At 38.8% G+C, this 13,250-nt stretch overlaps 1 protein-coding gene across 12 annotated transcripts in view; it reads left to right on the top strand.

The window, feature by feature from the left end:
- LRRFIP2 (LRR binding FLII interacting protein 2) overlaps window positions 1-13,250 on the top strand; it is a 97,256-nt gene that overhangs the window by 72,521 nt on the left and 11,485 nt on the right. For 6 of the 12 annotated variants that reach the window (XM_065884648.1, XM_065884647.1, XM_065884645.1 and 3 more), the window contains one exon: window positions 13,128-13,229. The exons of 2 other annotated variants lie outside the window; for them this stretch is intronic. In XM_065884648.1, the coding sequence (XP_065740720.1) occupies window positions 13,128-13,229 (102 nt within the window). Of the gene's footprint in view, window positions 1-2,016; window positions 2,110-13,127; window positions 13,230-13,250 lie in introns of all 12 variants that reach the window. 4 more of the 12 variants (XM_065884646.1, XM_065884644.1, XM_065884638.1 and 1 more) reach the window with 2 other exon arrangements.

Below are 13,250 nucleotides of genomic sequence, written 5' to 3'. Positions count from 1 at the left end.
ATCAGGAAGGCAGCTTTTTTTAAAAAAAAAAATAATCTATTTGTGTTTCATTTTTTAAATTATTTTTTATTTTTTGGCTGCATCAGGTCTTCACTGCGGCACACAGGCTCTTTGTTGTGGCACGCAGGTTTTCTCTCTCTAGTGTGGCACGCGGGCTCCAGGGTGCATGGGCTCAGTAGTTGTGGCACGTGGGCTTAGTTGCCCCAGGCATGTGGGATCTTAGTATCCCGACCAGGGATCGAACCCATGTCCCCTGCATTGGAAGGCGGATTCTTTACCACTGGACCACCAGGGAAGTCCCAGAAAGGCCAGCTCTTGACAACCCCGGAGATGCCACATGCATCGCAGTCAACTCAGCCCTGTCCCTCGTCCTTCAGAACCACCCCTCCTTCCCTCCCTCTTTTTCTCTTCCCCTATGGGCCTGCCTCACTTAATCTCTCCCCCTATAAATGACTTTAGAAACCATTTAATAGAAGAAAAGAAGTGACTCTTTTTGTGGATTGGTGTTACTTTTTTTGTCATTCTTGAGAATAATTGAATTGAACATAGCCTGCTGAAAGCAGATAGAATTTGTGAATTCTAAATGCAAACACAGATAACCCTTTGAAAATATCAGATTACATGTGAAGTTAATTGTCTTAGTTTTTCCATATATGGCAAGAAGCATATTATCCAAACTCTGTATCCTGCTGGCAGTTAAAAATCACATGAATTCTTCTCCCTTTTTGTCCTCTTTTTTGTGTGTGTCAATATGCCAGCCACTTGTTATTTCTTTTTCTAATTAAAATATGTACTTTTCCCCATATGATTTCCAAAGAATAATAAAACTACTTTGGGAGCTGCTTCTCAAATTCAGTAACTTATGTTAGAATTGGTTAAGTGTTCTAGTTTTTAGTTTGTTGATTGCATTTAAGAGCTATTTTAATGCTTGATTTTTACAATTTGTCAGTATGGTTTCCAATTTAAAAGCCCAGGGTGCTGGGTATACAAACTTTAAAAACCTTAGTTTTAAGGGTTTTTTTGGTTTTTTTTTTTTTGCGGTACGCGGGCCTCTCACTGTTGTGTCTCCCGTTGTGGAGCACAGGCTCCGGACACGCAGGCTCAGCAGCCATGGCTCACAGGCCCAGCCACTCCGCGCCCCGAAGCCGTGTCCCCTGCATCGGCAGGCAGACTCTCAACCACTGCGCCACCAGGGGAGCCCTTAAGTACTTTTTATGTTTAGAATTAACGTCCTTCAGATGTTAATATGCACATTTACTTATAACTGAAGAATCCTGACTTTACCAAAATAATGTTCTTTGGTCTTTAGAATGGAGAACCACGTGGTAAAGTAGATGAGAAATGTATGAGTAGGGAAAGTGGAAGATGATAATTTACCAATAATGCATAAAAGAACCTGCTAAATATAAGAGAGTATAAATTGAGCGTCAGTGCCTAGTCAGAAGAGTTAAGAATTGCTAAATGCTAGAAATCTAGTTTTTCTAAAAACTGATGTGAAATATGTAATTTATGATGTTTCTGCTATCATAGATTCTGCTAACAGGAATTCAAAATGATTGAGCTATGTCCCTCTTGTAGTTTTTTAGTTCTTCTTAAAAAAATAGGGTTCAAAACTACTGCTTGTTGTCTGTGATAAGGATCATTTGTTCATAAGAAAATCTGAATTTCCCTCTCTAAAAGTGTAAGTTGTCCCATGTTTGGGGGAAAGGCACTTATGAGAGGAAGAGTACATGTGTGGAGCTGGGTGTACATCGAAGCCCCAGCTGGCTTGCTGCCTCATAGCTGTGGCTGGAGCAGCTGCCCCCAGTCCCCTCGCTTGCTGTCATACTGACACAGCGCCAAGACGCTGGATGTCATCTTTCCTTTAAGACGCTGGATGCCATCTTTCCTGTTGATCACAGACTTCCTGCTTTTGTTAAGTTTCTTTATCAGCTTTATTTTTGTTCTGTTTTCCTACCTCTAACCCCGTCCCCTTCTTCTTTCTGCTCTTTTATTCTCTCCCCTCTTCCTCTGCAGGAGAATCAGCGTGTACAGCAGAGAGTAGACACCCTGACAAAAGAGGTGTTTGAGCTCCAGGAGACACTGCTTTGGAAAGATAAAAACATTAGGGTATGAGATCAAATTGGGCTTTGGCCCAGAGCTCATTGATGACGAATAGACCAATGTAAATTTAACGTAGAGATTCCTGAAATTCTGTCCTTTGACTATTTTTAGAGCAGTTATACAGAGTGAAATATGAATAAGCAGAAGACAGAAACTTCCATGGGAAAACCTAATCCGACGCCTGGAAAGAACTCTTCTCTCCAGCTGACTCTGGGCTTGTAAAACCTACAAGTAGGAACTTTCTAAGGAAGTTGTTCTTTATTTCCCCAGGGTTTTTATGCAGAAACAGCCACAGGCATTTAATTCAAACTCTGTGGGTAATTTGATATCCTTACATTGTAAGAATTTGGATAAGAAGCAAGAGGATAGGGGGTGGGGGAAAAGTTATTAGCATCCCATAAATCTTTGGTGAATAAAATAGGAAGAGATTAAAATCATTTTAATTACAGAAGTGGATAGGAATGTAAGATTTGCTGGAGCTGCCAGACTATGATGTCACCTCTAATCATATCCTTGCAACTCCCTAAAGCAGGGGCCCAGATAAGGAAAAAGTCTTCAGTGCCTTTTTGCTAAGCCCTTCAGGTAGATTCCAAGGACACTGGAGCTGAAAAAATCCCTGCCAGTTCATCCCATGTGGCCTTTTGACTAGCAGCCACGTACACCTCATGGCATATGAGCTCTCTGTTCCACAGAGGCTTAACTTGTCAGGGAAGGGCAGCGTGGAGGGAAAAGAGAGAAGGAAACCCTTGGCCTGAAGACATAGTTAGGAAGCCTCCGTTCTACCAGAGGTTAGGTGGGGTAGGGAAAAGCTGGCCAAAATCCCCGAGAGCACCTGTGGTGGACAGGCGTGGATGTGAAGCCCTCTGGATCACACCCTCCATAGTTAGGGGCATTCTGGTATCCAGGTCATTTCACACCTCCAAGGACCCTATCCTCTCAATAGACACTTGGGAAACAAAATTACTTGTTAAAGTGTGGTAGACCAAGCAGTTTTAAAGAAAGAAAGCTACCTTTTAAAGTTTCTGATGCTAAAATACCAAGTTCCTGTAATTCTGTCTAAAGCTGGAAAAACCTTCTGAGGTATTAATTAACAACTCTGTTAAGAGTTTTGAATTGTGACTGTGAACAACTGATTCTATTTAAATTTTTTACTTGGGAAATTTAAAATGAGACGTTGAAAAAGTGTATAGCAAAAGCAGGTAGTTTGTAAAGTTAAGTTGAAATCTGGTCACTATTTAGAATGGGCTTCCTTTAGGATTTTACATAATTTTCTTTAGCACAGATCTGCAGCTCCATGATTTCTATTTTGTATAATTATCTTAGCATATTAAACTGATTATTTTGGACCAGCCATAGAAAACCCCCAAATCTCTCAGTCCAATAGCTATTCAAAATAAAACAAAAATTTTTTTCTACCCAAAAGATGTACTGATGGTTACAGTATAAATAATTTGACTTTTAAATTTTCCTGCTATTATTGAATGAATGAGTGGGTATCTTCTTTCTATGTAGTATATAATAACATGTTCTTTTGGCTTTTGTTGTTGTTGTTGGCACCATTTTTCCAACAGCATTTGCTTATTACTTAGTGTCTGTGTCACATTTATTTTAATTTTTTAAATTCTTTTATACAGCAGGTTCTTATTACTCATGAATTTTATACACATCAGTGTATACATGTCAATCCCAATCGCCCAGTTCATCACACCACCACCACCACCACTCTGCTTTCCCCGATTGGTGTCCATACATTTCTTCTCTACATCTGTGTCTCAATTCTGCCCTGCAAACTGGTTCATCTGTACCATTTTTCTAGGTTCCACATATATGTGTTAATATACTATATTTGTTTTTCTCTTTCTGACTTACTTCACTCTATATGACAGTCTCTAGATCCATCCACGTCTCTACAAATGACCCAATTTTGTTCCTTTTTATGGCTGAGTAATATTCCATTGTATATATGTACCACATCTTCTTTATCCATTCGTCTGTCGATGGGCATTTACGTTGCTTCCATGACCTGGCTATTGTAAACAGTGCTGCAGTGAACATTGGGGTGCATGTGTCTTTTTGAATTATGGTTTTCTCTGGGTATATGCCCAGTAGTGGGATTGCTGGATCATATGGTAATTCTATTTTTAGTTTTTTAAGGAACCTCCATACTGTCTTCCATAGTGGCTGTATCAGTTTACATTGCCAACAGCAATGTAAGAGGCTTCCATTTTCTCCACACCCTCTCCAGCACTTATTGTTTGTAGATTTTCTGTTGATGCCCATTCTAACTGGTGTGAGGTCTCACCTCATTGTAGTTTTGATTTGCATTTCTCTAATGATTAGTGATGTTGAGCATCCTTTCATGTGTTTGTTGGCAGTCTGTATATCTTCTTTGGAGAAATGTCTATTTAGGTCTTCTGCCCATTTTTGGATTGGGTTGTTTGTTTTTTTAATATTGAGCTTCATGAGCTGTTTATATATTTTGGAGATTAATCCTTTGTCCGTTGATCCGTTTGCAAATATTTTCTACCATTCTGAGGGTTGTCTTTTTGTCTTGTTTATGGTTTCCTTTGCTGTGCAAAAGCTTTGAAGTTTCATTAGGTCCCATTTGTTTATTTTTGTTTTTATTTCCATTACTCTAGGAGGTGGATCAAAAAAGATCTTGCTGTGATTTATGTCAAAGAGTGTTCTTCCTATGTTTTCCTCTAAGAGTTTTATAGTGTCTGGTCTTACATTTAGGTCTCAAATCCATTTGGAGTTTATTTTTGTGTATGGTGTTAGGGAGTGTCCTAATTTCATTCTTTTACATGTAGCTGTCCAGTTTTCCCAGCACCACTTATTGAAGAAGCTGTCTTTTCTCCACTGTATATCCTTGCCTCCTTTGTCATAGATTAGTTGACCATAGGTGCGTGGGTTTATCCTCTGGGCTTTCTCTCCTATTCCATTGATCTATATTTCTGTGTTTGTGCCAGTACCATATTGTCTTGATTACTGTAGCTTATAGTATACTCTGAAGTCAGGGAGTCTGATTCCTCCAGCTCCGTTTTTTTTTTCCCTCAAGACTGCTTTGACTATTTGACACACACTATTTTGTGTCTCCATACAAATTTTAAGATTTTCTGTTCTAGTTCCGTAAAACATGCCATTGATAATTTGATAGTTTGATAATTTGAATCTCTAGATTGCTTTGGGTAGTATAGTCATTTTCACAATATTGATTCTTCCAATCCAAGAACATTGTATATCTCTCCATCTGTTGGTATCATCTTTAATTTCTTTCATCAGTGTCTTATAGTTTTCTGCATACAGGTCTTTTGTCTCCCTAGGTAGGTTTATTCCTAGGTATTTTATTCTTTTTGTTGCAGTGGTAAATGGGAGTGTTTCCTTAATTTCTCTTTCAGGTTTTTCATCATTAGTGTATAGGAATGCAAGAGATTTCTGTGCTTTAATTTTGTATCCTGCAACTTTACCCAATTCATTGATTAGCTCTAATAGTTTTCTGGTGGCATCTTTAGGATTCTCTATGTAGAGTTTCATGTCATCTGCAAACAGTGTCAGTTTTACTTCTTCTTTTCCAATTTGTATTCCTTTTATTTCTTTATCTTCTCTGATTGCCATGGCTAGGACTCCAAAACTATGTTGAATGATGGCGAGGGTGGACATCCTTGTCTTGTTCCTGATCTTAGAGGAAATGCTTTCAGTTTTTCACCATTGAGAATGATGTTTGCTGTGGGTTTGTCATATATGGCCTTTATTATGTTGAGGTAGGTTCCCTCTATGCCCACTTTCTGAGAGTTTTTATCATAAATGGGTGTTGAATTTTGTGAAAAACTTTTTCTGCATCTATTGAGATGATCATATGGTTTTTATTCTTCAATTTGTTAATATGATGTATCACATTGATTGATTTGTGTATATTGAAGAATCCTTGCATCCCTGGGATAAATCCCACTTGATCATGGTGTATGATCCTTTTAATGTGTTGTTGGATTCTGTTTGCTAGTATTTTGTTGAGGATTTTTGCATCTATATTCATCAGTGATATTGGTCTGTAATTTTCTTTTTTTGTAGTAACTTTGTCTGGTTTTGGTATCACGGTGATGGTGGCCTCATAGAATTAGTTAGGGAGTGTTCCTTCCTCCACGATTTTTTGGAAGAGTTTGAGAAGGATGGGTGTTAGCTCTTCTCTAAATGTTTGATAGAATTCACCGTGAAGCCATCTGGTCCTGGGCTTTTGTTTGTTGGAAGATTTTTATTCACAGTTCCAATTTCATTTCTTGTGATTGGTCTGTTCATATTTTCTATTTCTTCCTGGTTCAGTCTTGGAAGGTTATACCTTTCTAAGAATTTGTCCATTTCTTCCAGGTTGTCCATTTTATTGGCATAGAGTTGCTTGTAGTAGTCTCTTAGGATGCTTCGTATTTCTGTGGTGTCATAACTTCTCCGTTTTCATTTCTAATTTTATGAATTTGAGTCCTCTCCCTCATTTTCTTGATGAGTCTGGCTAATGGCTTATCAATTTTGTTTATCTTCTCAAAGAACCAGCTTTTAGTTTTATTGATCTTTGCTATTGTTTTCTTTGTTTCTATTTCATTTATTTCTGCTCTGATCTTTATGATTTCTTTCCTTCCGCTAACTTTGGGTTTTGTTTTTTCTTCTTTCTCTAATTGCTTTAGGTGTAAAGTTAGGTCGTTTATTTGAGATGTTTCTTGTTTCTTGAGGTAGGCTTGTATAGCTATAAACTTCCCTCTTAGAACTGCTTTTGCTGCATCCTGTAGCTTTTGGATTGTCATGTTTTCATTGTCATTTGTCTCTAGGTATTTTTTGATTTCCTCTTTGATTTCTTCAGTGATCTCTTGGTTATTTAGTAACGTATTGTTTAGCCTCCATGTGTTTGTGTTTTTTACTTTTTTTTCCCTGTAATTCATTTCTAATCTCATAGCATTGTGGTCAGAAAAGATGCTTGATATGATTTCAGTTTTCTTAAATTTACTGAGGCTTGATTTGTGACCCAAGATGTGATCTATCCTGGAGAATGTTCCGTGCGCACTTGAGAAGAATGTGTAATCTGTTTTTGGATGGAATTCTTATAAATATTAATTAAATCTGTCTGGTCTATTGTGTCATTTAAAGCTTGTATTTCCTTATTTATTTTCATTTTGGATGATCTGTCCATTGGTGTAAGTGAGGTGTTAAAGTCTCCCACTATTATTGTGTTACTGTCGATTTCCTCTTTTATAGCTGTTAGCAGTTGCCTTATGTATTGAGGTGCTCCTATGTTGGGTGCATATATATTTATAATTGTTATATCTTCTTCTTGGATTGATTCCTTGATCATTAGGTAGTGTCCTTCCTTGTTTCTTGTTTCTTCATTTTAAAGTCTATTTTATCTGATATGAGTATTGCTACTCCAGCTTTCTTTTGATTTCCATTTGCATGGAATATCTTTTTCCATCCCTCACTTTCATTCTGTATGTGTCCCTAGGTCTGAAGTGGGTCTCTTGTAGACAGCATATATATGGGTCTTGTTTTTGTATCCGTTCAGCAAGCTTGTGTCTTTTGGTTGGACCATTTAATCCATTCACATTTAAGGTTGTTATCAATATGTATGTTCCTATGACCATTTCCTTAATTGTTTTGGGTTTGTTTTTGTAGGTCCTTTTCTTCTCTTGTGTTTCCCACTTAGAGAAGTTCCTTTAGAATTTGTTGTAGAGCTGGTTTGGTGGTGCTGAATTCTCTTAGCTTTTGCTTGTCTGTAAAGCTTTTGATTTCTCCATCGAATCTGAATGAGATCCTTGCTGGGTAGAGTAATTTTGGTTGTAGGTTCTTCCCTTTGATCACTTTAAGTATATCGTGCCACTCCCTTTTGGCTTGTAGAGTTTCTGCTGAGAAATCAGCTGTTAACCTTATGGGAGTTCCCTTGTATGTTATTTGTCATTTTTCCCCTTGCTGCTTTTAATAATTTTTCTTTGTCTTTAATTCTTGCCAATTTGATTACTATGTGTCTCGGCGTGTTTCTCCTTGGGTTTATCCTGTATGGGACTCTCTGCGCTTCCTGGACTTGGGTGGCTATTTCCTTTCCCATGTTGGGGAAGTTTTCAACTATAATCCCCTCAAATATTTTCTCTTGTCCTTTCTCTCTCTCTTCTCCTTCTGGGACCCCTATAATGTGAATGTTGTTGCATTTAATGTTGTCCCAGAGGTCTCTTTGGCTGTCTTCATTTCTTTTCATTCTTTTTTCTTTATTCTGTTCTGCAGCAGTGAATTCCACCATTCTGTCTTCCAGGTCACTTATCCGTTCTTCTCCCTCAGTTATTCTGCTATTGATTCCTTCTAGGGTAGTTTTCATTTCAGTTATTGTATTGCTCATCTCTGTTTGTTCTTTAATTCTTCTAGGTCTTTGTTAAACAGTCTTTGTATCTTCTCGTTCTTTGCCTCCATTGTTTTTCCAAGGTCCTGGATCACCTTCACTATCATTATTCTGAATTCTTTTTCTGGAAGGTTGCCTATCTCCACTTCATTTAGTTGTTTTTCTGGGGGTTTATCTTGCTCCTTCATCTGATACATAGTCCTCTGCCCTTTCATCTTGTCTACCTTTCTGTGAATGTGGTTTTTGTTCCACAGGCTGCAGGATTGTAGTTCTTCTCTCTTCTGCTGTCTGCCCTTGGTGGATGAGGCTATCTACTTGGCTTTTTTTTTTTTTTTTTTTTTTGCGGTATGCGGGCCTCCCACTGTTGTGGCCTCTCCCGTTGCGGAGCCTCTCCCGTGTCTCTCCAGACACGCAGGCTCAGCGGCGATAGCTCACGGGCCTAGCTGCTCCACGGCATGTGGGATCTTCCCGGACCAGAGCACAAACCCGTGTCCCCTGCATCAGCAGGCAGACTCTCAACCACTGTGCCACCAGGGAAGCCCTAGGCTTTTTTTTTTAATTAAACTTTTTAAAAATGTTTGAAGTCATTGTAGATTCACATGCAGTTGTAAGAAATAATACAGAGATCTTGTATGCCCTTTATCCAGTTTTCCCAAAATGTAACATCTTGTAAAGCTATAGTACAACAAGTGTATTGACCTTGATATAATCAAGATGCAGAACCTTTTCATCACCATAAGGGGTCCCTCCCGTTGCCCTTTTACAGCCATATCTACTGCCTCCCCTTCACCATCCCAGGTGCTGGCAACTGCTAATCTGTTCTCCATTGCTATAATTTTGTCATCTTAAGAATGTTGTATAGATGGGATCATACAGTGTGCAGCCCTTTGGAGTTACATTTTTTTCACTCAGAATAATTCCCCTTAAGATTCATCCAAGTTGTTTCATGCATCAGTAGTTTGTCCCTCCTTTGACTTAAAAGAAATTTTTTTAATTGTGGTAAAGTCCAAAAAAATAACAGAAAATTGACTGTTTAAATGTAAATGTAGAGTTTGGTGGTATTAAGTCCATTGACATCGTTGTGCTACCTCACCATCATCCATCCATAGAAACCTTTGCATTTTGCAGAACTGAAACTGCCCATTAAGTAGCAACTCCCCAATTTCCCCTCCTCCAGCCCCTGGCAGCCACCCTTCCACTTTCGTTTCTATGAATTTGACTACTCTTGGTACCTCATAAAGTGGAATCATACAGTATTTGTCTTTTTGTGACTAGCTTATTTCACTTAGCATATATCCTCAGGGTTCAGACATGTTGTAGCATGTGTCAGAAGTCCTTCCTTTTTAAGAATGAATAATATTCCAATGTATGCTTGTACCACATTTTGTTTATCCATTCATCCGGACGCTTGGTTGCTTCCACCTTTTTGCTATTGTGAGTAATGCTGCCGTGAACATGAGTTTGCAAAACTCTCTTGGTGATTTCTTTTGGGTATGTACCCAGGAGGGGAATTGCTACATTATATGGTAATTCTATGTTTAATTTTTTGAAGAACAGCCATACCGTGTTCCATAGCAGCTGCACCATTTTATCTTTCCACCAGCACTGTACAAGGGTTCAAGTTTCTCTGCATCCTTGACAACACTTGTTTCCTCTTTTTTTCTTTCTTTTTTTTTTTTTTTGGTAGTAGCCATCCTAATGTGTGTGAGGTGGTCCTCCCTTGACTTTTAAAAGACACATTTTTAAATATGATCTGTGACTACCTAATATATCACTTGTCTCTAGTAGCTTCATTATCAAGATTTAAATTTAGTAACTCCATGAAGGAACATGGCCATTATTCTCATATTAAAGTTCAGTTTTCTTTAGTTCTTTCATTGATCCTAGTGGTCGTACCTCTAGCACCAGTGTAGTTCTGAGCACCCAGTGGTCATGCGTATAATCAGTACATATGAAGGGCTTGTATATCCCTATAGCCCAGAACAAGGCTCACTCCCATTCTGACTAAAGATATTTGTGCCTGTATGTAATTATAACCTGTTGTCCAAAAGTTCAGCCTTTAGGCTTCTTGACACTAGAATTTGAGGTTAGGTCAGGGGTAAAGAATTACTTAGATCTCCACAAGCATGTACTTTTTACCCTAAAAAAAAAAAAAAATCTCTAGGAACAATTATGGAATACAAACACAAGGGTAGTGATTATATGGTCAGGTAATACAGAGGATTTCAGATCCAGTGTGAATACATTTGGTCCAATTATAAGGTACTTCAGTAGTCCTCAAACTTTGTGGTGAAATGGAAGGATTTGCAGGATGTATTTTATTTTCCCATCCATAATTATGGGAAGATGAAATTTAAAAGTCCAAAAGTAAAGATAAAATCTGCTATTAGATTGGGAAGAGGAACAAATGGCATGTACTAGCATTTGCTAGAATTCTGGGTTTCAAATTGGTCTGTTCCTAACGGGTCTTTTATCTCCAGTGGTGTTTCTACAGAGCATGTTGTGACAGTGGTTGCTGACCCAGTTACGTGTGGTGACGCATGGCACGACTATGCACACAGATACCATAACCCAAAATAGCCAACGCAGCAGAGATGAGAGTGGCTGTCAGTAAATGGGAGAGTATTGCTTGGGCTTTGTTGTCCTAATGTTACACTTGCAAGTAATGTAATGGAGTGTTAATATTAGCTTGGAGTGTTAGAGTAAATGCCTTATGGTGCTAGAAACGCAGATTGTTAACTTACAGACTGTAGACACACAGTATGAATGTAAATTGTTGAAAGGAAGTTAGATGTTCATGTTGCAGTTTGGGCAGGTAAGGAATAGGACTTGCCCTGTGAACTACTTTTCCAGTACTATCTGGGATGACAATAAGGGAACATAATTGTGGCCTTCATGGGGCGACGATAGATAAAGAGTACACAAGGGCTTTGGAACCAAAAAGAACTGGATTCATTTTCTGGCTTTACCAGTTACTGTGACTTTGGGTGAAAACGTAGCCTCTCTGAACCTCAGTTTTCTGATCTGTGAAATGGGCATAAGGAAAGTACAGGGTATATAAGGGAGAAATTAAGTTAAAAATATATGAGAGAAATTATATGTATGTTTAACACCTGGAGCTACACAAATGGCAGTTGCTATCATCCATTATTTACTTATTGGTTGGAAAATAGGATTATAGTGATTTAAAAAGTTGTCCAGCTATTCAGCAGTCAGTGACTAAGCAGTTAGCCCACTTCTAAACTCTGTAAACCAAGAGGAAAGTTACCCGTTGTAGTTTAACTTCTTAGATTAATGGGAATGCTGGTAGAAAACATTAAATATAGGAACAAATGTGCAGAGAAAGGCTTTTTCAAATAGCGCAGCTGTCAGATACCTGCACAGACTGCGTATCCTGGGTGGGTTCTGAAGTATGGGGTATTTTATTACACAGAGTAACAGTATGTCATTGTTGACCAAACATGTGTTCCTGCTTCTGCACCACTGTCCTGAGCTCTGACAGTGTGAGATTTAGGCAATGGTGGGAAAAATGGAACCCAGTCTGGCTTTTCCTGAGCCTTGCTTGCATCTTACGCACTGCAGGCAGGGTGCTTGACACTGAGTACTCCTTTCAGCCTGTGCCCATAGGATGCTGCTGTTATTATCCCCTTTTCCAGTGAGGAAACTGAGGCATAGGTCAGTTAATAGGTGCCAGGACTCAACGTCCTGTTTCCAAACCCATATTCTGCTACCTGCCATAGGTGGACTGTATTTATTTTGTCAGTATTTTATTTTGGTTTTTCACATTTTGAAGGTATATCAGAAAACCAAATAAACCTTAGTTATTATTTTGTTAGTTAAATTAACAAAAACAGATCCTTGAGAATTTTGGGCGGGGGGAGATTAGTTTTTTTTTTTTTTTTTTTTTTTTTTTTTTTTTTTTTTGCGGTACGCGGGCCTCTCACTGTTGTGGCCTCTCCCGTTGCGGAGCACAGGCTCTGGACACGCAGGCTCAGCGGCCATGGCTCACGGGCCTAGCCGCTCCACGGCATGTGGGATCTTCCCGGACCGGGGCACGAACCCGTGTCCCCTGCATTGGCAGGCAGACTCTCAACCACTGCGCCACCAGGGAAACCTGAGATTAGCTATTTTTAATTAAGCGGTATCTGAGGAATATTTTACCGTACTCCTGGAGAACTATTACAACGGCCAGTATTTAATTAAAATACCTTGTATATATACTGGTTGTTTTCCTCCAGAACTAATTTTTATTTTTTAAAAAATCAAGTATATTCTTGAATATACTTTAGTTTAACATGAAACGTGGGTTTTTTGGTCTACCAAACAAACGTACTTAGGAGGTTTGTAAGGAAGACTTTATTTTAAGTATTGCTAAATGACTGAAAAAGAAAGATTTGCTTTCTTGCCTGATGTGATAAGCATGTTTTGCCAAATTTATGCACGATTAACCACTTACTATTAAAACTTTCTTCTGGAGATAGATACCCGTATAACTGTGTATTTCCTCCCATATCTAACTGCTTGTTTCCAAAGCTTTTAATGCTTCCTTGTCTCCTATGCCTTTATCTTTTTTGAATTTGAATTAGGTACTTCTCTGCTACCTTTCACTTGCTCTTTTTCTGTGCCGTTCTTTCTCTTGCTACCCTGTCTAAACCAGGCCCTAGAGAAACAGAAAGAATACATTGGCTGCCTTAGGAGTGAGCGGGACTCGCTCAGAGAGGAGCTGGCCGAGCTGAAGGCAGCAGTGGAGACGGGAGAGGTACGTGAGCTCCCCCGCGCG

The sequence above is a fragment of the Phocoena phocoena genome, chromosome 10 (genome assembly GCF_963924675.1).
Source record: "Phocoena phocoena chromosome 10, mPhoPho1.1, whole genome shotgun sequence".
In the NCBI taxonomy this organism is placed as follows: domain Eukaryota; kingdom Metazoa; phylum Chordata; class Mammalia; order Artiodactyla; family Phocoenidae; genus Phocoena; species Phocoena phocoena.
Note: the sequence above shows the minus strand (reverse complement) of the source record. Positions and strands in the feature narration are given on the sequence as shown.